This window comes from Amphiura filiformis, chromosome 4 (genome assembly GCF_039555335.1).
Source record: "Amphiura filiformis chromosome 4, Afil_fr2py, whole genome shotgun sequence".
Classification (NCBI taxonomy): Eukaryota; Metazoa; Echinodermata; class Ophiuroidea; order Amphilepidida; family Amphiuridae; genus Amphiura; species Amphiura filiformis.
Genome location: NC_092631.1, coordinates 20800137 through 20823970, shown reverse-complemented (window position 1 = coordinate 20823970; position 23834 = coordinate 20800137). Strand labels below are relative to the sequence as shown.

At 35.6% G+C, this 23834-nt stretch overlaps 1 protein-coding gene across 1 annotated transcript; it reads left to right on the top strand.

Moving 5' to 3' along the window:
• Positions 1–13947: 13947 nt before the first annotated feature.
• LOC140150671 (carbohydrate sulfotransferase 11-like) lies at positions 13948–23585 on the top strand. The gene is made up of 4 exons (XM_072172745.1): positions 13948–14319; positions 18382–18487; positions 20995–21086; positions 22409–23585. The coding sequence occupies exons 1-4, from the start codon at positions 14254–14256 to the stop codon at positions 23402–23404; spliced, it is 1260 nt and encodes a 419-aa protein (XP_072028846.1). The 5' UTR covers positions 13948–14253; the 3' UTR covers positions 23405–23585.
• Positions 23586–23834: the final 249 nt, after the last annotated feature.

The following is a 23834-nucleotide window of genomic DNA, read 5'->3' as shown; positions in this document are numbered from 1 at the left end:
ACAACTTCTCAATAGTCACACCCCTGTCGAACCAAAATGGTCTCAATTTACTGACATAGGAAAGAAATATGGGCGTGTGATCGGATTCGAACCATCGAGCGACGCGGATGACTGGAGTACAAAAGATGAAGAACGACCGCTTCGTACGTCGGTTCCCGTTGAGGGAGATGGGGAACCCGTTTTGGCTTGGGCGTCAATGCATACAGTCAGCAGTGATGATGAGAAAAAGGAACACAAGGAACTATCAGTATCGAGTACGCACAAAACACGACGCAAGAGCATCAGTAAACCACTTCAGTTTTTAAACAGATTCAAAACGGAACAGAATGTTGGGTCTAAACATATCATGCGAGAGCATACGGTGAGAATGAAGCGAGGAAAGAAGTACACCCTTGTGGCAAATGATCATAAAAAGCAGACCGCAAAGATTTTGCATGACACTGTTTCTTCCAGTGACGAAGAAGTGATCTTTTGAAGTAGGATGATGAGATGGACATTTTGTACGAAAAAAAAAATATTTGCTCTTTTTTTTTGAAGATAAATTGTAGCTCAAAATCATGTTTTGAAATATAATAAACAAACAATGCAGTCTTATTTATCATGTTTTGATTTGTTTCGTCTTTGCATTCTGATTTTGTAAACATATAATAGTACATACCGTCAACTTGAGGTTAAAAATAATGACAAATCAATAAATGGATTTACATTTTAAATGAAAACCTACCCTTCTAAATAATTCCAACAAATTTATCAGATTAACATTTTATAAAAAATATTACCCGGGACTTGCCTTAATGAACCAGGTGTGTACTCGAGCCGTAGGTTAAAAACAAATGACGACAGAAATCCAGTCATAATGTATTTATTTTTCTTGTATAGGCATATCGTACCTCTGATATGAGTATTGATAAACTATCGATGTAACTGGTACTTCTGATATGCATGAGGTGTTGATAAATTACTGGTGTATAGCTATGAATGATATGAGTGTTGATAAACTAACTTGTAGCTATCCACCGTAGTAGACTTACTTCTGATATGAGTGTTGATAAACTAACTTGTAGCTATCCACCGTAGTAGACTTACTTCTGATATGAGGTGTTGATAAACTACTGGAGTATAGATCTCTACCATAGTACCTATAATACGAGTGTTGATAAACTACCAGGTGTAACCTCCACTAGAGTATACCTCTAATATGAGTGTTGATAAACTACCTGGTGTAGCTATCCACCGTACCGTACCTCTTATAATTATGAGGTGTTGATAAACTACCTGGTGTATAGCTATCCACTAGAGTACCTCTGAATGATATGAGTGTTGATAAACTACTGGTGTATAGCTAATCCAAATAATACGAGTGTTGATAAACTACCTGGTGTAGCTATCCAATTAGAGTACCTCTAATATGAGTGTTGATAAACTACCTGGTGTAGCCTCCACTGGAGTACCTCTAATATGAGTGTTGATAAACTACCTGGTGTATATCCACCGTACCGCGTACGTACCTCTGATATGAGGTGTTGATAAACAGTGTAGCTATCCACTAGAGTACCTCTAATATGAGTGTTGATAAACTACCTGGTGTAGCCTCCACTGGAGTACCTCTAATATGAGTGTTGATAAACTACCTGGTGTATATCCACCGTACCGCGTACCTCTGATATGAGGTGTTGATAAACAGTGTAGCTATCCACTAGAGTACCTCTAATATGAGTGTTGATAAACTACCTGGTGTAGCTATCCACTAATACCTCTAATATGAGGTGTTGATAAACTACCTGGTGTATATCCACCGTACCGCGTACCTCTGATATGAGGTGTTGATAAACAGTGTAGCTATCCACTAGAGTACCTCTAATATGAGTGTTGATAAACTACCTGGTGTAGCTATCCACTAATACCTCTAATATGAGGTGTTGATAAACTACCTGGTGTAGCTATCCACTAATACCTCTAATATGAGTGTTGATAAACTACCTGGTGTAGCTATCCACTAATACCTCTAATATGAGGTGTTGATAAACTACCTGGTGTAGCTATCCACTAATACCTCTAATATGAGGTGTTGATAAACTACCTGGTGTATAGCTATCCACTAATACCTCTAATATGAGGTGTTGATAAACTACCTGGTGTAGCTATCCACTAATACCTCTAATATGAGTGTTGATAAACTACCTGGTGTATAGCTATCCACTAATACCTCTAATATGAGTGTTGATAAACTACCTGGTGTATAGCGATCCACTAATACCTCTAATATGAGGTGTTGATAAACTACCTGGTGTATAGCTATCCACTAATACCTCTAATATGAGGTGTTGATAAACTACCTGGTGTATAGCGATCCACTAATACCTCTAATATGAGGTGTTGATAAACTACCTGGTGTATAGCTATCCACTAATACCTCTAATATGAGTGTTGATAAACTACCTGGTGTATAGCTATCCACTAATACCTCTATATGAGGTGTTGATAAACTACCTGGTGCATATCCACTATACCGTACCTCCAATAATTATGAGGTGTTTATAAACTACCTGGTGTAGCTATCCACTGGAGTAGGCTCTAATATGAGTGTTGATAAACTAATGGTGCATATCCACCGTACCGTAGACCGCTGATATGAGGTGTTGATAAACTACCTGGTGTAGCTATCAATACAATAATTGTATTATGGTAAATTAAGATGGGTTCTTTGGAAGTTTTTTTTGTTGTTTATGTGTATATTCGTTGTTTTGATTAAATTATAATTATTTGTTAGTTAAAAGGTGGTACATCGTTATCAGGCCTCGGCTTTGTGATGCACCTACCTTCATCAAATCTGGCTAATTCACAATAATTGTATATAATAATGCTATAATGTTTGTATGAGATTGATGAAAATAAAGATTGATTGATTGATTGATTGATTGATTGAGTACCTCTGAATGACGAGTCCCAGTAAACACAAAACGTTTTCGACATAGCTCGCAAGAGGTCAGAAAATGTTGCCAGTAAAGGCGTTTAAATGTCGGATTACATAAAGGGCACATATTTAGAATAACATTTTGACAACATTTCAAAACTGTTGTTTTGTGTATATTTTCATACAAAACGCTTGAAAACGTTTTCATGCTCTTTACATAACCCGACATTTAAATGTTATTTATTAAAACGTTTTTACAAAAACCAAACTCCAATTTGTAACCTGTTTAAAACGTTTTGAAACGTTTTGTGTTTGCTGGCGTGTTGATAATCTACCTGGTGTAGCTATTCACTAGAGTACGAGTGTTGATAAACTACCTGGTATAGCTATCCACTATATAGAGTACCTATATAATGCGAGTGTTGAACTACCTGGTGTAGCTATCCACTATACCTCTAAATTAATATGAGTGTTGATAAACTACCTGGTGTATAACCACCGTACCGTACCTCTATTATATGAGGTGTTGATAAACTACGTGGTATATATCCACCGTACCGTAGTACCTCTGATATGAGGTGTTGATAAACTACGTGGTAGGCCTATATATCCACCGTACCGTAGTACCTCTGATATGAGATGTTGATAAACTACGTGGTATATATCCACCGTATACCGTAGTACCTCTGGTATGAGGTGTTGATAAACTACGTGGTATATATCCACCGTATACCGTACACGTCTTTAGCGTCCCGTAATAAACTTTTTAGGCTTCTTGTGAGAAACACGCCATCTCGCGATGACCTCATGGCATGTGAACCAATCAAAATCCAGCTACTATCCAACCTGAAAAAGGACGTGCGCTTGATGTAAAAAGGGATAAAGTCAATACTTGATTCTGAGAATGTGTACGCATGGTGGTGATTGTATTAAAGTATATTGTAAAACGCCGTCGCAAATTCGACGTTGCCAACATTATAGGCTATCAGCAGTTTTGCGTCTGCCTGCATTATAACAAGGCATAGCAACGATTATGGGACTGGCTCAACAAATCAGATACCGGTACCATAGGATTTAATAAAGTTCAAAGTTCATACAAAGTAAAATCGTTCGACGATTGTCATGGATAAGAATTTACGCACTGGAAACATACACGTAGCCCTATCATAGCTGAATAGCTCTCAAAAATGATGACATGATGACCGATAATTAGCATGATCAAACTCAGAACTGCAAAAGTCAGATATCTGATAGTATGATTCAGCAGCCCGGTTCAGCAGCAGGATGTCACTCATGACTTAATTTATTCTTTATGATTACGATTTAAAAAATAACAACGAAATAATAATTATAATTAAATGATGATAATATTATATACTATAATGTATAGGATTTTGTTTTAAATTAAAGAAATTATAAACATTTTTTTATCATAGGCCTAATTTAACATGTTAAATATAGGCCTAGGCCTATATATCATTTCGCAACATCTTATAGGCCACACAAACAGCATGAACATGATGAATATTATAAACTTGTCAAATAACTTAAAAACACTCAGTTGAAAACGTTTGTCATTTTGTCTTTATTTATACCATATATATTGCTTCTCATATCATTTGTTTTGTGTAATTATTTTAACAAAACAATAGCCTACCAATCCAATTTAGCAGAAAAATGTTATATTAAAATGCGCTTTGCGATATTTGTAGGCCCTAAATTCAATTAAATCGCCATATCTGCACGCGGTTGGTATAGGCTGAGAGAAGTTTTTCAGCCTACAATGAAATTATTATTATTATTATTATTTTTGGTTAAAAAGCAGGACAATAAATCTGAAGTGTTTTCCAATTTATACAAATACATTTTTTTAGTAGGCCCTAACCCAGCGAACACAAAACATTAATTTTTAAAACGTTGGAAGCAGGTTGTATTTTGGGTTTTGGTTTTGGTAAAAACCTTTTAATAACATTAAAGGAGTATTTCGTGATCATAGCACTGATGATCCTCTTTTTATGACAATTTTCAGTATAGATATCCACGAAAAAAGCTTATTCGCAAAATTTCAGTTGATTCCAATTTTGAGTTTGCGAGTTATGCATGATTATACTGCTCCATAGACTGTGTTGTAATTTCGTTCTGGTATACCAGAATGAAATTCATATATTTGCTAAACGAATTAATCTGCAAGAATTTTTTGACATAAACATTATGTAAAAGTCTCAAAAAAAAAAAAAAAAAGTGGGGGGAGATGATGCTGTGGATCACGAAATGCCCCTTTAAATGTCGGATTATATAAAAGTCATTAAAACGTTTTAAAATGTTTTGTTATGAAAACACACTACAACAATATTTTTAAAATGTTTTCAAAATGTTATTTTTAATAAAAATTCCAAACATTTCTTTTGTGAAATATTTTGTCAACACTTAAATAACATAATGTTAGAATATTTACAGTAAGTTATCAACAAATATTTTTGAATGTTATGAAAAACGTTTTATATCGTCTGTATACCCTTTATATAACCCGACATTTAAACATTTTCTGACAACCTTTTCTAACCGTTTGCGAATGATCTCGAAAATGTTTTGTGTTTGCTGAGAAGGTTGCTTCATTTTAGTAATACGTTTTATTTATTTTCATATATTTAGTGTAGCAACATTTAATAGTATTGTTATTATTTTATATTGTTTTATTAAATTTTGAACTATATATGTTCAAAATCTCACCTTCTCTGGTTCAACTATGGTCTTTCAGACTTTCACATTAGAATGTAGATTATGTGGTATCTTTATACTATAGGCTATATAAATAAATGGCCAATGATTTAACATAAAAGTGGGAATATTTTAACTTTATAACATTAAGTTTTAAAGTTTTAAAATTTATTTAATATTATTATTATTGTTATTATTATTAGTGTTATTTTTTTTAGCTAATGAGTTAATGACCATAGGGGTAGATCCAGGAGAGATGGGGATAAATCCTCCTAATATTTTAATCATCACCCAATGTTGTCGCCTGTATATGGGTTTCTAACCAAAATTAACCCCATATTTGGTAATTTTAAACTAAAAAGTGCCAATTTTTTGCGCTTCGCGCAAATTAATTCCGGTTTTGTACTATATTTCACCAGTTTAGCCAGTGCTGCATTCACTAGACTTTAAGAAATGTTCTCCAACCCCAAAAAGAAATCTATGCTACTGTTAGTGATGTATATTTTTGGTTTCTTTTTAGGACATGAAGGGGATCAAAAAATTTTAGACCATAAAAGGGGGAATAAAAAATCCACCTTTTTAGGGAGATCAAAAAATTTGACGTCCGAGGTTCCAACTTTTCCAACCATCCCCTCCCCCACCAAAGTATTTATGAACACTCCCTAGACTGGCACAAGTCTCTGGCACAAGTCTCTCTTGTTTTAGAAAAGATTAATTTCCGGCTTATGCGACACCACTGACCCGGATTTAAACTGAAATGTTTGGAAAATTCCCGGAAAAATGGCCTATTGGCATTTCAACTCAAAACTTGTCATATTATCTTTCCGATTTAAAAGCACCTATCCTAAAGAATATGATCCCGAATCACACATAAATTCACCCAGTCCCAAATATGAAATTTAAAAAAAAAAGTGAATTTCAGTGTGGCAGAGGTGGGACTCGAACATACGCCGCAGCTGCATACAGTATCTCCAAGTCCAGCACCAGGGCCATGACACTCTATTCACGTGGTTTCTTTTCCAACGCTAAAAGATTACGAATTTTGGTGGTTTGTAAATGAAAAGTGTCCGCACTATCGATTGATTACGTAACTGTTATGAATAATTTATTAGTTTTTCAATGCAATCGCCTCGACCCATTAATACATATTATCTGTATTTATCAAAGTACTTGGAATAGCAATCTGGTGAGTTCACTGAACTACGCCCAAATACTGATGGAGTTTTAATGGCGCTAATCCTCTCCATACACAGATGAACAAATACAATAGGAGAAGGTCAACACATATGACCTCATATATGACATGTTATATGAGATGTACAACAACCTGAATATCATAAAGATCAGTGTTCGTTTGTGCATATGAACTGCATATTTACAATACTAAATATTACTCGTTATATATTATGTCAAATATTGGTATTATGACAACACGGTATATACATTGTATATAAAACGACTAATAGATCCTACTATCATGGCGTCAGGTCATTGGTTCATCATATCCCGTATGTTTCTTAAAATTCATTCATATTTGAGACAAATTTCTGTGCCCATTTTATAGGCGTATAGGTGGATCCGGTTTTTTTGTCATTTTCATTTCTTTTTGATGAAAGAATTAAGGTTTTCCACTGCACGGAGGCCACTATGTGATACTAATTTAATGCTATTTGTAAATGAATGCGGATTCCCGGTTATTGTTTTTCCACAGTGTGACAACTGTCCACCCATCCAGGCAACATCATCACATAATAAAACGTCTGTATTTGTACGATGAGTAAATATTAAACTGAACTTTGCCTTAGAACATTGTGTAAGACGGTGTAAGATTTTGTGGGCGCCCTCAACATTATTATCCTCTTTGTATCCGTAAATGACATGGCATAGACTGTGTGAATTCTATGAAGACTACTTATACATGGGGTCATATCCATGGACACAAGTAACGATAATTGACAACACGACACGCGACTGTATTTAGGGAGGCTAACCACTAATAATTAATAATGCCGGGTAGGGCCTACTCCTGGGCGACTCGTGTGGGCAAGGACGCTTAGGACGGTGACCAAATGAGTCTCAAATTTCACCGGGGAGGGGGGAGGGGCACTCAAGTATGATAATGTAGGCCTATACGCATGTGTGGCCAACTTTTTAAACACCCCCCTAAACCGTGTTTTACCCTACCAGAAAATGAGAAAACGGACATTTTGATGAGAAACGGCCAAAATGGTGAGAATTTAAATTTTCTCATTCTTTTGGATGAGAAACTTCCTGGTGTGTGTGTCAATCATTATTGTCTTATTAAAATCCGGGACTTTGGTTGACCTGTGCTAGACTCCAGCACATGTTAATGACGCAAAGACAGTTGTGGTAACACCATGGTCGCAGACCTGCAAAAAAAGCTCAAAAACAGATAGTAATGAAACCAGTTTTATTTTCCTTGCTCTAGCGAGTTCACAGAGAAGGTGTTTCTAGTACAATGCAGCGTCGGACTCTAGCTGAGAGCGTAGCCTGAGTCCAAACGGACTCCAAGAAGGGCTCTCCATACACAAATGAACAAACACAAAGGAAAGTAGTCTCCTCCGTGACCAGCTTGATTTCGATGGAGCGAAACCAAATTGGCTGCAGAGGAGACGGGTAATTTTGCCATGCAAATGAGGTGAGTGCCCTCTCAAGAATAACTACTCTCTGCCAGCACGCTAATCCATTGGACCACATGAGTTGCTGGTAGCCATATTGAATTTTAAACATATAGCTTATAGGCAACTCCAACATTTCTGGGTATAGAATAGAAATACAACAATACGTGTATTGTGCTGAGCACAATAGATAATATCAACTTTGACTGCATCGTGCATGGTATTGATATATCGGTCCATACAATGTAGGCCTATGGGGAATCTGCCATTTTCTTGTAGGCCTATAGTCCCCGGAGTATAGACGTTGGGTTTTCCCCCAGTTTATTCAAGATTTTCACATAGAACCCCCAAGATGTTTTTTAGAAAATAGAAGATTAGATTATCATAAAAACGACACAGTAATCTTTATCGGGGTTCTATGTAAAAATTACATTAGATTTTTCATCATTTTTTGGCGTTTATTTTCAGTAAATTCAAAAAATATTTTGACGTTAATAAAATTGAAATAAAATTCTCCCCCTGCTAAACAACACCAACTGTACCACAATTGGGTATCACGAATCGTTCTACATGTTGTGCAGTTAATATTCATATATTCCTTTATACATAGAATGCTGCAGTTTTTACACAAAAAATATTTCAGCGAAAACCCGCCCACTCGGCTATTTTATAATGATAATCAGACTTCCTTGGAACATGCAATAATTAGCATTAAAACCAAGTTGTTTTTATGCATTTTAAAAACACTTTGGCTGGACGGCGAAGGCCGCTGTGATCCCGAATATAGAGTGCTTGCACGAAAGGTCATTAGTTCAAATCATCCTCCAGACACGCTCCAGAAGATATGCAAATGCATGGAGTACAAAAGAATTGCTTTGATCAATACCAGTTAAACAGGCAATTGGTATTGTACTCCATGCATTGCATGTCTTCTGGAGCGTGTCTGGAGGATGATTTGAACGAATGACCTTCCGTGCAAGCACCCTATAATTATGATAGGGTCACGCATAAATTCAGCGCACACTTTAAATTTTCGTCTTGGGTAAAGACTATGCTGCAGGGATCGTTTTAAACGTAAATACCTAAATAAATCATGCAAGTGGCCATATTTTTGGGAATTTGTTGTGACGCACCATGATCTTTGCGAAGGTTGCATTCATAGAACACCTCAATGAAACATGATATGTCCCATATATATGTTTACTTTAAAGTCGAAACTAATTTATAGGCAGAAAAAATTAAATTTACTGGCCAAAATGTGATATTTTTGGCATTTTTCTAGTAACATTTTTATGGAAACAAAAATTACAAAAAACCTCGGTAAATCTGTCAATTTACAACCAATTCTACCACCCGAAAGAAAAAACTGTCCGTGTTATTTTGCTCACACAATAGTTCTTGTTCAAAAAAGCAAAACAGCAGAATGCGTGTTATCTATAATTTTAAAAGAAATGTTCGGGACTTTTTATCACGATTATTGTAACACGACAAAAGAAGTACAGTACATACATCCGACACGTAGCATACATCCTTTTGGTCTGATAACATACCAACATAGCACCCGGCTATATGGCCACATAAAATTTTTAATTCGTTTCGCATCCCCCCAGTTGGAAAAGTGAGGAGGGAGGGGCTGTTGATTTTTGTTTTTGTTTTTTTGCTGAATTGACCAAATAAAGCAGTTTTCATGTAAAATTGACATTGCTAGCAGTTTTCGGGCATTTCAGCATATGCCATGAAAACGACGAAACCATCATTAGTGAGGGGTAAGATCCCTTAGAGTTCCACAAAAACACTAGCAAGTGATTCATGCTGACTAATAATCTTGTTTATACACATTAACATTTCACTCATGTATTGAATCCTTTTAATGTAATATGAAAATTGAAAAATAAAACAAATATAGACTGATCCCAGAAAGTGAGGAAGGAGGTGGGCGTACAACAAATGATTTTTTTTATTTGGCTTAGCATGGACTAACCGGTGTATGTCTAGTATTCTTAACCGTAACTGCGGGGTCAACAGTACATCCGATTTATAGTGATCTACAATCAGTCGCCAAGCTGTGAGTTATTGATTAGCAATCAATCAAGTAAAAGCACTTTCCTACAATAACAAAAGCTTCTATATAGTCCTGTCTCGCAGTTGAAATCGCAATAATCTTAAGCGACAGTAAGTATAAACTCAGCGCCATGGGTTGTTCCTGGGATATTATATATAGAGGGAGACATTCCAAACCCAGAAAGATTATCGCTGTAGGACCTATGCTATGAAACACTTGTGCGTAGTACCTCTGATATGAGGTGTTGATAAACTACGTGGTATATATCCACCGTACCGTAGTACCTCTGATATGAGGTGTTGATAAACTACGTGGTATATATCCACCGTACCGTAGTACCTCTGATATGAGGTGTTGATAAACTACGTGGTATATACCCAGCAAACACAAAAACGTTTTAAAAACGTTTTAAATAAGTTATATTTTGGCTTTTGGTTTAGGTAAAAACGTTTTAATAACATTAAAATGTCGGGTTATATAAAGGTCATGATAACGTTTTAAAACGTTTTGTATGAAAACACACTACAACAATATTTTTTAATGTTTTCAAAAAATGTTATTGTAAAACTATTTTTGGAAACATTTTGCCAAATATTGTGTCAATACTTAAATAACATTATGTTAAAATATTTGAACCCAGCAAACACAGAAATGTTCTTAAAATGTTTTTTTCAAAACCTTTTAATAACATTTAAATGTCGGGTTATATAAAGGTCATGAAAACGTTTTTAAAACGTTCTTGAAAATATTTTGGGCAAAATATTTTTTCAACCCCCAAATAACATTCTGTTTAGAATGTTTTGTATCAAGTTTTCAAGAATGTTTTTGGAATGTTATTAAAACGTTTTATACCCTTTATATAACCCGACATTTAAACGTTTTCTGTAAAACATTTTTGTTTTCTGAGCAGTAGATTATCAAAAAATGTTCTTTAAGGTTATGAAAACGTTTTATACTCTTAATATACCCTTTATATATAAAACCCGACATTTAAACGTTTTCTGACAACCTTTTTATAACCTTTTGCGAATGATGTCGAAAACGTTTTGTGTTTGCTGGGTATCCACCGTACCGTAGTACCCATGATGCAGTCATGTCTACAGTAGAATTCATCTCGACCTTTGCAGGACTTAACCCCATTAAAAGCTATTAAACCAAGATAACACTCATTGAAACAGCTCAACTGATTAAATCGGATCTTCTCTGGTTGTGCACAAGTGACTGTTTTCATGTGCGATATCGCAATAAAGCTGGTATTCATAGCTTCAGTTGGGTAACCGATTATAAAGGAAACGAAAGGAAACAATGTTATGTGTGGCTTTGTTCACGAAATCAGACAATGGCGTGCTTTTTGTAAACCAGCATTCTTGAAAATGAGCAACATAATGATTTTTGACTTAACACGGTTTGGAAATAATTTCTTCATATTTTTGGTGTTATCTGTCGTTTACATGTCCTTCCTAAAACACAAAAGTACGACCCTCTCCAAACACCTAAATTAGCTAAAAATTTAGGACATGTTACAAAACTATATTGTCTAGAATTTTAGAAGAGTACTTTTAATATTGGCCGGTTATTTTTCACACAGCGACGTTAACTAGGCAATGTACTATTACCTATAACATTAACTAAAACACCAAAGTACGAATATTTCCAAACATCTAAATTAGCTAAAAATTTAGGACATGTTAAAAACTATATTTTCTAGAACTTTAGAAGAGTACTTTTAATATTGGCCGGTTATTTTTCACACAGCGACGTTAACTAGTCATATCCCCATACTGTTAACGTAGGGCTATTTGTAAAGGTCACGCGTCAATGGGAAAGAGCACTGTGTATTGTGTATAGGAAAACGGACAGTAACTGCAGTATGCTATGATATGAGGTGTTGATAAACTACGTGGTATATATCCACCGTACCGTAGTACCTCTGATATGAGGTGTTGATAAACTACGTGGTATATATCCACCGTATACCGTAGTACCTCTGATATGAGGTGTTGATAAACTACGTGGTATATCCACCGTATACCGTAGTACCTCTGATATGAGGTGTTGATAAACTACGTGGTATATATCCACCGTACCGTATATAGTACCTCTGATATGAGTTGTTGATAAACTACGTGGTATATATCCACCGTATACCGTAGTACCTCTGATATGAGGTGTTGATAAACTACGTGGTATATCCACCGTATACCGTAGTACCTCTGATATGAGGTGTTGATAAACTACGTGGTATATATCCACCGTATACCGTAGTACCTCTGATATGAGGTGTTGATAAACTACGTGGTATATCCACCGTATACCGTAGTACCTCTGATATGAGGTGTTGATAAACTACGTGGTATATATCCACCGTATACCGTAGTACCTCTGATATGAGGTGTTGATAAACTATACGTGGTATATATCCACCGTACCGTAGTACCTCTGATATGAGGTGTTGATAAACTACGTGGTATATATCCACCGTACCGTAGTACCTATGATATGAGATGTTGATAAACTACGTGGTATATATCCACCGTATACCGTAGTACCTCTGATATGAGGTGTTGATAAACTACGTGGTATATCCACCGTATACCGTAGTACCTCTGATATGAGGTGTTGATAAACTACGTGGTATATATCCACCGTATACCGTAGTACCTCTGATATGAGGTGTTGATAAACTATACGTGGTATATATCCACCGTACCGTAGTACCTCTGATATGAGGTGTTGATAAACTACGTGGTATATATCCACCGTACCGTAGTACCTATGATATGAGGTGTTGATAAACTATACGTGGTATATATCCACCGTACCGTAGTACCTCTGATATGAGGTGTTGATAAACTACGTGGTATATATATCCACCGTACCGTAGTACCTCTGATATGAGGGGTTGATAAACTACGTGGTATATATCCACCGTACCGTCTGGATTTGCACGGGAATTGCCCGGGAAGATTTTTCTCGCTTGATATAAAAAGTCGGTCTTTGGCTTATTTCAGTGGCGTAGGCTATGTTTCTTTTTGACATAAGGGGTGGGGGTGGAAATTTGTTCTTGGAATATAATGAATCCAGCACCTTTTGCCGGCCGTAGTTTGTGGTAAACAACATGAAAGCGCGCGAACAATTTTGCCATATTTGAAGCTCTGGTGAAATATGGTAAAGGTGCAATAAGCATCGAGTGCGTAAAAATTGACATTTTTTAGGTTAAACCCACATACAGGCGTCAACATTGGTCCCTGTCAAAATATCGGGGAACCCCCCCCCCTGGATCTACACCTAGTAGGCCTACCTATGACTTAGTTACTAAGTTGATTGACAATAATGTGTTGTGATCTAGCAAAATCAGTCTGAAGTCGGACATATTCAATTTTCAGTTCTTATGGGATATTGTAAAACAGCATTTGCAAAGCGTTTTGCAGAAACCCCCATTAACCGTCCAGTTCAAAAGATATGAGCAGTTAAAGAAGGAAAAATTTATACTTCCCCAAAATCAATATTTCCGACTTCCGACTGATTTTGCTTGATCACATCACATTTTGCTCTGTGGATTGCTGGTCGCTGACTGTCCCTTTAAACATGGAAGAAAGTCTTCCATGCTTTAAATCAGATCAGGGCAGTGATGCAAGCTGTTTGAACTGTTATGCAACGCACAAAATAACGCTTTCAACATGGTCAATAAAGCATGAACTAAAATCATTGATATGGAAATCCATTTGTCATGATCTGAGCGGTGCATGTGCTGACCTGAGACATGCCCGAGAGTTGACAACAACATCTGTTTGACAATAATGGCAAATTGTACGTATGCAGTGATTGTAAAGATTACAAAATAATCAGACAAGAACGAAAGATGTAATAAACATGATCTTTGAACATTATCAACATCAAGAGGTCCGTCATCATCTTCTATGGTCGCCTGGATGGACCGTGTCACAGCCGTGTGTATAAACGTGTCTTGTGTAAAACATGAAAAGGTATGTTTGCTACATTAAATTATTATAGACATAATCTGTTTGGGAGATCGAGATCCTGGATCGAGATCAAATGATAGTCATGTAACGACCAAAAGATAAATTACTGACTATCATTGAGGACTGAGTTCCGCAGTCTAGATCGAGATGTGGCATAATAATGAATTTTACAATAAATGTGCTAAATTCCAAATGAGATTTTTTTAATAGTTATATTAAAAGACCCATTGCCCGAATCCTCAGCTCAGACCATCGAGCTACATGCTCAGACATTTTGCTTTTATAACAAACAAAATCTATATAGATATCGATCAGAAAATGGTCGTCCAAATGTGTCAATAACATAAGGCCCACATATATGTGGTTGCCAAAAACTCATTTTTCGAGCTCATGAAGCAGGTATTGCAATTTTATTTCCAAGGTCTGTAGTCTATACGTATCTTACAGCTTCGGCCAAAACTTGAAAACTTCATGTGGGCCTATCATGCAATTATTGCAATATGTTTTAGAAAGAGCGTCAATATTGTGACTAATTTTGCATTTTTCTCAAAAAATAACTAAACACTGGTAACAAAAGTTATGTATATTACAGGGGCAAGGAATCCAATTGCTTCACTGAAATTCCAGTTGATCCAAGACTAGACTGGCCCCCAGTCTCGGTTCGGTTCCATCTCTGGATAATGTAACAATAAATAATTACGTAATGCCCTATGAAAAAAAAAATGCCACCGCCCCCCCCCCTTATTTTCTTCAATGCCAAAAACCCATTCCTCTTCATCCACAAATCGACGCCACTATTTACACCCACCACAGTCAACCATGCAGCAATATAGAAATATACTCGTATTATAAGTGAACGCGAAAGTCCATTGAGCGCTGATTCCGAGACTGGTCCAATCTGTTAGAGATCTCACTTCCAAATCGTGTGCTTCCAAATATTCGTTCAACGAAGCACGGTGATTCCGATGTCAATTACGAAAGCCCCGCCCCAGTTTCAATTCAAATATGGTAGCACAAAGCTATGCCGCGGGATGTGACGCAGGATCGGATGGGACACTTGTCAACAACTGAGAGGTATTGAGCTCAAGTGGCACGCGTCTGATAGACCCATGGTACGCGCAATAATAAAAGGCAACCACTCGACTCGGACTTAGGCCTATTGTCCATATTGCGTATATTATCGCGTGCGGTTTGCAAATGTTTGCACATTATTTAGCTAAGGGAAGCCTTTTCAAATATCCCCGCGCTGCCAAGCTGCGTTGATTGGTCGGATACAATATCGTTGTTTAGTCGCTATACACAAACGTTAATGTAGTGAAAACATGGACGTGGTATATAGAAAGATTGCGTGACTCCAAATCCGTAAAAGTGAACTCCCAGCATTTTGTGGGAACTGGAAGTCAAATTGCTTACAGACTGGGAGGGTCCATGTATTGGGTTGATTTTTAATGCTATGTAATCTACATTACCAGTCGTTCTCCATGGACCCGAGGGAGGGTCTAATCCAAGACAAGTGGTGCATTGTTAAGAAATGAGGTACATTCTAGCGGCACTTTTCGCCAGCTAAGACATTGTAAGAGTTGGCTATCTAATTCGGAGATCGTCTTTGTTTGCTAAAGAGATTACGGGGTACTAGCATTGGTTTGAATTACTTAGCGGAACTTTTTATGGTGAAAATATATGTAAGACCTGTTATTCGATTTGTAAGAAAAAGAAAGTATGTTTTGCCGTTTCAACGAATGAAAACGAGTGAGAATTTCAAAAGTTGTGGTTTGAAGGAAATATAACATTAAAAGTTATATGCCAGGCCTATAATAGTTTCCACAGCATATCAACGAAAGAAAATGATAGTATCCTTGTTATCAGGCGTTCTTAGATTTACATTTGCAGACCTCCTGGAGATCAGCACAGCATGAGATGTGAGTGTATTGATAACATGATTAAAACCTTTATGGACCTAAAAAGTCAAAGTAAAAATATCCTATATCCTGTATCGTTTTATGGATAAAAATGACTCAAAATGTCATTTATGAAATAATTGATATCTTAAACATCAGTTTTGTCTTTTCAACAGGAAAAATTTGATGTAATTTCAGGGCCTATTTTTGATATGGGTACAATTGATATAGGCCTACATGTAGGCCTATTGAACAATATCAGTCTTTATACATTTTATAATGTGCTATGTATAAATTAATATATAAATTAATATAAAATTAATGTGCATGTATAAGGCAAGTAGGGTGGCAGTTTTTAGCCAATTAACTAAAAACTGCAGTGTATTTCTTTATATTAATAATGAGCTAAGGGTAGCCTAAAAGGCAGAAAAGACAAAAAGACAGAACAATTTGGAGTAATTAATTAAAGAGTTGACAGGAAGTTATAGGAGTTAATGTTTGGTTTTTCTGTGTGCATGTTCTTATCATTGATGGTTTGGTGCAGGCAGCGAATGGCACGATAGAGCCAGCAGCTTGTGAAACCGCCCGGCCGTATGGCATTTTACAAATACTCGGTTAGTTTTGTGGGGTTCATTATCGAACCCCCATGGTTTTAGCTTGTATTTATATTATTTATTAACATATAGGCCTATTTGTTTGTGAAATTTCAAGCGTTTTAAATTTTCAAAATAATCCCATTCAATTACACGGTTGACGATGAAAATGCAATGCGACCACCACCTGGTTTGGTGGACTGTCATGGAACATGATGGATCATAAAAAGAGTGATCCTAAAAATGCCTTCCACCCAAACTAATTACAAGACCTCTTCTGCATTGAAGCTGGCTTCCCCTTTTAAAGGGGATTTTTTCTTATCATAACCTACCGCTTGTCTTGAGTCACTGAAATTCCAGTGTAGTAACTGGATTCCTTGCCCCTTGCCCCTATAATATACATAACTTTTGTTACCAGCGTGTTATTAGTTTTTGAGAAAAATGCAAAAATAGTCACAAATTTGTAAACGGGTGTAGTAACGCCTTAAAGGTATAACCTGATTGACAAGCCTCATTCCCCCACTTAAACCCATCAAAATGCAGATTTTGGTATCAGGTGAAAGCTCATATTTTGCGTTCCAAATCGGTATATTTCTGGAGAAATCATCAAAAAACTGTCGAATTAGTCTCGACTGTGGTATACCACGTTTGAGACTAATTCAACAGTTTTTTAAAAATATCTTCGCAAATATATACACCGATTTGGAACTCCTAATTTAAATAATTATGTTAATATATAAGAAAAATAATATCTCTCATTTGAAATTACTTTATTTACATGATCATGAAGATTATCATTAATAAAAACACTGTAGACTACCAGTATCACACTGTATAAATGTCAGTAATTCTATAAGCAGGGATGTATCTTCAGGAAATTTCCTGATTTTAGGAAATTTTGCTTGGATCTTCCCTGTTCAAAGTACATAGGGAAATACACATTTTCAGGAAATGTTAAAGCAGTTTCTGGAAATTATGTTTTCATCCCTGCGTATAAGGAATTAGTCACATTTACAAGGAACATTTTTTACATATTCTTTTTGCATGAATGTTTGAAAGGGACGACATTTTATGTTATAAGTACCGTAAAATGGGGTAACTTTGGGCACTTGCTTCTAAACAAAACCAGTTTTATTTCTAATTTTTTATGACATTAGGGTTCCCTTCTACACCTTGAAGTTGAAGAAGATTTGTTAATAATTTTGTAAGGGTGCCCTTGGGGTTAAAAATAGCCTGACCAAAGTTACCCCGCATTTGGGGCAACTTTGGTCAGAGTATTACATCCCATGAAGGAAAAAAATGATCTTCGCTGTATATGGGCAAGTTGTTATTTTTTTGTGACATTTGACCCCTTCAAAAATTAATCAAGCACACTTCCATGCTCATAAATATCGATTTTTATTTTTTCTGAAAAAAATTTAAAAAATGCTCATTTTGGGTCAAATATTTTACGGTAAGTTTTAAAAATTCGATTTTCCAAATAATCAGGTCACCTTACTTTAATACATTTCAGCTGAATTACTAAACCGATTATAGTTTAAATTTGGCTATACCCATACTTTGATCTACTACAGCTTACTACGATGGTTTGGCAGATGTTCAAGAAGAAATGCAAGAGCATTACTTGCATTGTGATGGTAGCAACAATAGTATTTGTTCTTCATAATCTGAATGACAAAGGTGAGTCACATCAAGGGTATGCCTATAATAATAACCAGTGGCGGCACCAAGAATTTTTTTTTTTTTTTTGTGGGGGGGGGCAAAATCAACGAATTTTGCACAAAATTGCCTCAAAAGTGGAAATGTTTGTGATTTGGGGATTTTGCCTCAAAAGTGTGTACATGTGGGGGGCAAGAAAAATATTGCGGGATGCCCCTCTTGCCCCACTCCCCCTGGCCACCACTGGGTATAAACCGCTGAAGTTGATAAATTAATATTAATAATCAAACTTGAAAATTGCCTTAACACTGAAAATGCTCAAAAAACGCTGAATCAGGGTTAAAATGGCTAAAACTGAAAGAAAACGCGTATAAATTTAAGCGACAAAAACGCTAAAATTTAAGGTTAGCAATTATTTTAAACTGTTACAATTTGGTAGTTCACAGCATCTTGCATTGATCATTTCATAGCAAGCGTGTAAGAATTCAAATATCACAGATATATTTTTGTAGTACCTGCGGTTCTTGAGTTATGTTGTAAAGAGGGCTGAAAGAACAACACTTTTGTAAATAGTCGGCCTACATAACTCATTAAAGCGATATAATACCCTGATTTTCATCAGTACCCATCTTCTTTTTTTGTTGCAAATTTATGAAGTATATAAATATGTTCATCATCTCATGTCCTGAACTTATAAAATATCTCTACATAAAAAGTGGTTTTAAACCATTTTAGAAAATCATTTTAGCCCTATATATTTTTTTGTTTACTGTATCCTGGTAACTGAGATGTGTGTTTCATAACAAACCATAATTTATTCTATTGAACATGTCCAAGTAGAATACATGAATAGAATACATTAAATCCTTTGTTATACTATCTATAGAAATGTACTCACTGATTATATAAACACTGAATAAATTAAATAGGCCTAATCTCTTCCACATAGACACTTTAATACTAGACCATGTATGTATCTTCAATAATGTGTAGGTTAGGAAAAGATATTAAAAAGGGCTATAAGGTCAGGTTATAGGTCAATTGCTTCAGGTCAAATTCAGGCATCAATTTTGAATACATGTGATAGTCTGTGATATCATACATGTCATAATGAGGCATCAATTTTGATATTTTGTCTGTTACTGGATATATAATGGAAATGTGTGAGGTGGATATACTAAAATACCTTGGGATGTAAATGGCGAGTACAATTTAGATTGCCTAGTTGAGTTGGATTGGGCAAATAAATATAAAATAGTTACCAAAATCACAAAAATGAAGCTTACGGAAAACTACCTAATATGGTGGTATAGGTGACAAAAAATACAATCTTTTTCAACATTGCTGTAGTGTGGTTGTGGTAACCTGTTACCTATGGCTTAATTAAGTTTCAGTGACAGTGTTGCAAGTTCAAAATACAAAATATAGCTCGACATTGAAAATAGAAGCATTTTAACCGGTTCGTTTTTGATAGTTGTGGAGCACCAAGTTCATGAAGTCATAAAAGAAATCAGGGACCACTTATTCCCATTTTACATATCAACATTATTTCCCTAATGTGTTAGCAACACATATCCAAAATTTTAACGAAATCCGTTGATAGTAAGCTTTCCAAAATGAAGTGAATTTAAATCATCAGTGATGTACCTCCTTTTGGCTTCTATCTTCAAAAGCATGTAAGCTCATTGATACCGATGCCACCAATAAAACGAGAAGATTTGCCCCTTCATTTTGCATACCACTTTTTTTTTTTTTTTGTTGTAATTTCTTCACAAAATGCAAAAATATGCAAAAAAAATCAATGGGTGTAGTACCCCCTTAACAACAATAAATCAAGCAAGTTTTCAAAGTATTGATTTGTAGAATGAAATTTTGCAAAACATCAAAGTGTTATTTTTCAATAATATTGATTTAGATAATGAATAACCAACAATACTTCGTCTATCCCTAGTAAATGCGCGGTAATATAAATGGTCAAAGTTTGACCAGGACCAGAAACAGTATGCGGTCAGGGGTCCCTTTTTCAGGCTCCGGCAGTTCCTTAGACCCACATTTGAATCATGCCGAAACTTTTGGAATTTTCTAGCTCCAAAGCCTATAATTTGGCCCAATTTTAGTTCACAAGACCCATCAAAAATGTTGAAATTTCTATTCATCAAGCCCATACTTTGTCCAAAATCAGTACTTAAACGTAGTTCCCAAAGACACACCCCTACCAAAATTTCAGTTGAATCCCCCCAGAAATTGTTCATGCGCGGTAATAACGGGGGTAATAATTATCAAAATTTGCAGTACTAGAACCAGTATAACGTTTGACATGCATTTTCCGAAGTGACTAACGTCTTGTCCGTTCTAACTTCTTGTTAGCTTTTTCCTCAGCGTTCGCTTCCTGCTGTACATTTATGCGTTTACATCGACAAAAAAATGTACTCTACATATTTTACAACATTGTGTTAATTTCAAACGACAATTGCAACAGTGTTCGTGGTTTAAAAAAAACTATAATAAATCATTGTCTTTCTTTTCAGATTCTGCGGCAAAAAACAAACAGTTCAAAGGTCAGTCTAGAAGACAAGCCGACTTCCTGTTGGACGCCAAGTTCAATATGAACATGATGAATGTGAGTCACATTATTACCCCAGGAAACACAAAACGTTTCCTACATCATTCGCAAAAGGTTATAAAAAGTTGTCAGAAAACGTTCAAATGTCAGGTTATATAAAGAGTACATTGGTATAAAACGTTTCCATAACATTAGAAAACATTTTTTGATAACCTACTACAAACATAATGTTATTTAAGTGTCGACGAGGTATTCGGCAAAAAATGTTTGCAAAACATATTTTACAATAACATTTTGAAAACATTTTGAAAATATTGTTGTAGTGTGTTTTCATGCAAAACGTTTAAAACGTTTTCATGACCTTTTTATAACCCGACATTAAATGTTATTAAAACGTTTTGACCTAAACTAAAACCCAAAATGCAACTTGTTTAAAACGTTTTAAAAACATTTTTGTGTTTGCTGGGACACTCTTACACTCTCTCCCCGGGCTCTCTCCTTTCATATTATAATTATAATAATTTGACTGATATAATGGAAACTTGCTGATTCATTTCGTCTTTCACCCCAGTCATAGGCTTATACTAAAAGCAAAATCCGATCATACAGGGTGATTTAAAATGAACTGTACCCAACTTCAGAAATTAAATTAAAATACTTACCAACATTTAAATAATTTGTGTTTGTAAGCTGTAACAGGATAGTATGTTTCCTATTATTGGTGAAAAAATCATGTCTTTACCTCTAATGGTTTTGACGAAAAGTACATTCTTAGAAAACACACCAAAAACGATGTTGCACACGGATGAGTATTTTATTCAAACTATCTGTTCTACAGCATTTTGCTCACCAACTGCCCTAAGTCACTTTCAGTTCAACATAAATTGCGCATGTTTATTTAAAAATGAAAATAAGATGAGTTGATAAATACATAAAATTAAAATTAAATACTTACCGACATTTAAATAATTTTATATTGCAAGCTGAGTGTAATAGGGTATGGTAGTTGCATTTTGTTACTGCGGCAGAGAACACAGATAAACTTAGTTCCGTATGTTGGTTTAAAAATGGGATGATAACTTGAAAATGCGATATCTTCTGACTAAAATCACTTATCATCAAAATTCAAAATTTTCTACTACAGAACACTTATCACTGCTTTCTATGATAGTTTTTTGATATGTACAATCTCCGCAATTATATATAAAAAAATTGGGTGAAGTTGGGTACAGTTCATTTTAAATCACCCTGTACGTATGCCACACACTGACGTACTACAATAATTATTGTGCGCATGTTCAGAAAATTATTTTCAAATATCGCGCTCATTTTTATAATAATATATGTTGACCTAAACCATTTTCATATTTTACCGACAGGAACAACAGGAAGACCACCAAAATAACCACAGCACCCCGTACAGCACACATGCCGAAGAACATCCTACCAACAAAACAATAGTTCCTGAAATAGAACGGCTTCAACAATTCGAACAGGAACAGAAAAGGAGGAAAGATTTAATCCAAACAGTTTGTGAGGAGAGAAGAGCCAAACATGCGCATGCAACGGAACTTTATGATGACACTCAACGACATATCTACGTTGTTGACAAATATAAATTAATGTTTTGTTACATTCCAAAAGTTGGTTGCAGTAACTGGAAAAGAATATTAATGATTTTAGAAGATCACTCCAGAACAATTGATGATATTGACTCGCGTGAAGCGCATGCAAGAAATAAACTGAAAGTATTACGATATTATCCCGGAAAGCAACTAGAGAACCGGTTAAAAAATTATCGTAAATTTATGTTTGTCCGACATCCATTGTCACGGATAGTGTCGGCTTATAAAAACAAATACGCCGATTTATCCGTCTTTCGAGTCGCTCCTCGCGAATTGCGACAATACGCTTTGAGAATAATGAAGAAATACAGGAAAAAACCAACAAAAAGAGAGTTAACAACCGGTGAGAATATAACATGGTCGGAATGGCTACAATATATCGCTGATCCGACGGAGCAAAAGAAATTTGATCGACACTGGAAAGAGATGTATAAGTTGTGTTCTCCGTGTGCCGTTGATTATGACTATATCGGGAAATTAGAAAATATTAAGGAAGAGGCAGATTTTATCATGGACAAATTGGATATTAGTCATGTTGTAAGGTATCCTGATAAAGCCAACAGCCACCCAACGAATACATCTATGGGTGGAATTGAAGAGAAGTTCAAAGAAGCAACTAAATATCAGTTGAGGAGGATATCTGAAATATACGCCTTAGATTTCAGATTATTTGGATACACGAACCCGTTTTTGAATAGTCATGAAGACACTGGGATCAAAGATACTGTAAGAAATTGTACTGAACAGTAGTTAAGGGACCGGATAGCGACACTAGCACTGCACAATATTTTTTGTGGGACCATCGACCACAAAGCACATCAGGCATACCAAACTGCATTCTGAATACGAGGAATGTTCTTCTGGTATCAAATAATTTAGATTTTTTTCAATTTAAGATATAATACAAATTTTATGGCAAATTTATAAAAAATGGATAACAGTCCTCGAAGTAAACTTTATAAATCTAATAAAATGTACTCAAAGTTTAAGTAGCTGGAACGAAAAGCCGATCATCATTTGAAAAATTTGACCCTTTGTATTAAAGCTTTACTTTTTTCCCCAAAAGACCTAAATATTTACTTCGAGGACTGTTAAATGTCATCAGGACATCTCTCGTGATCAGAATGCAATTTGGTGTCGACTTGCTCTCAAGGTCCCACAAAAATATTGTGCAAATGTC

What these genes read in the sequence shown, in the direction of transcription:
- LOC140150671 (XM_072172745.1), top strand. Translation starts at nt 14,254, where the DNA reads ATGGTCGCCTGGATGGACCGTGTCACAGCCGTGTGTATAAACGTGTCT. An exon ending in CTTGTGTAAAACATGAAAAG is followed by an intron (nt 14,320 to 18,381) that starts GTATGTTTGCTA and finishes GATCTACTACAG; the next exon opens with CTTACTACGATGGTTTGGCA. An exon ending in TCATAATCTGAATGACAAAG is followed by an intron (nt 18,488 to 20,994) that starts GTGAGTCACATC and finishes CTTTCTTTTCAG; the next exon opens with ATTCTGCGGCAAAAAACAAA.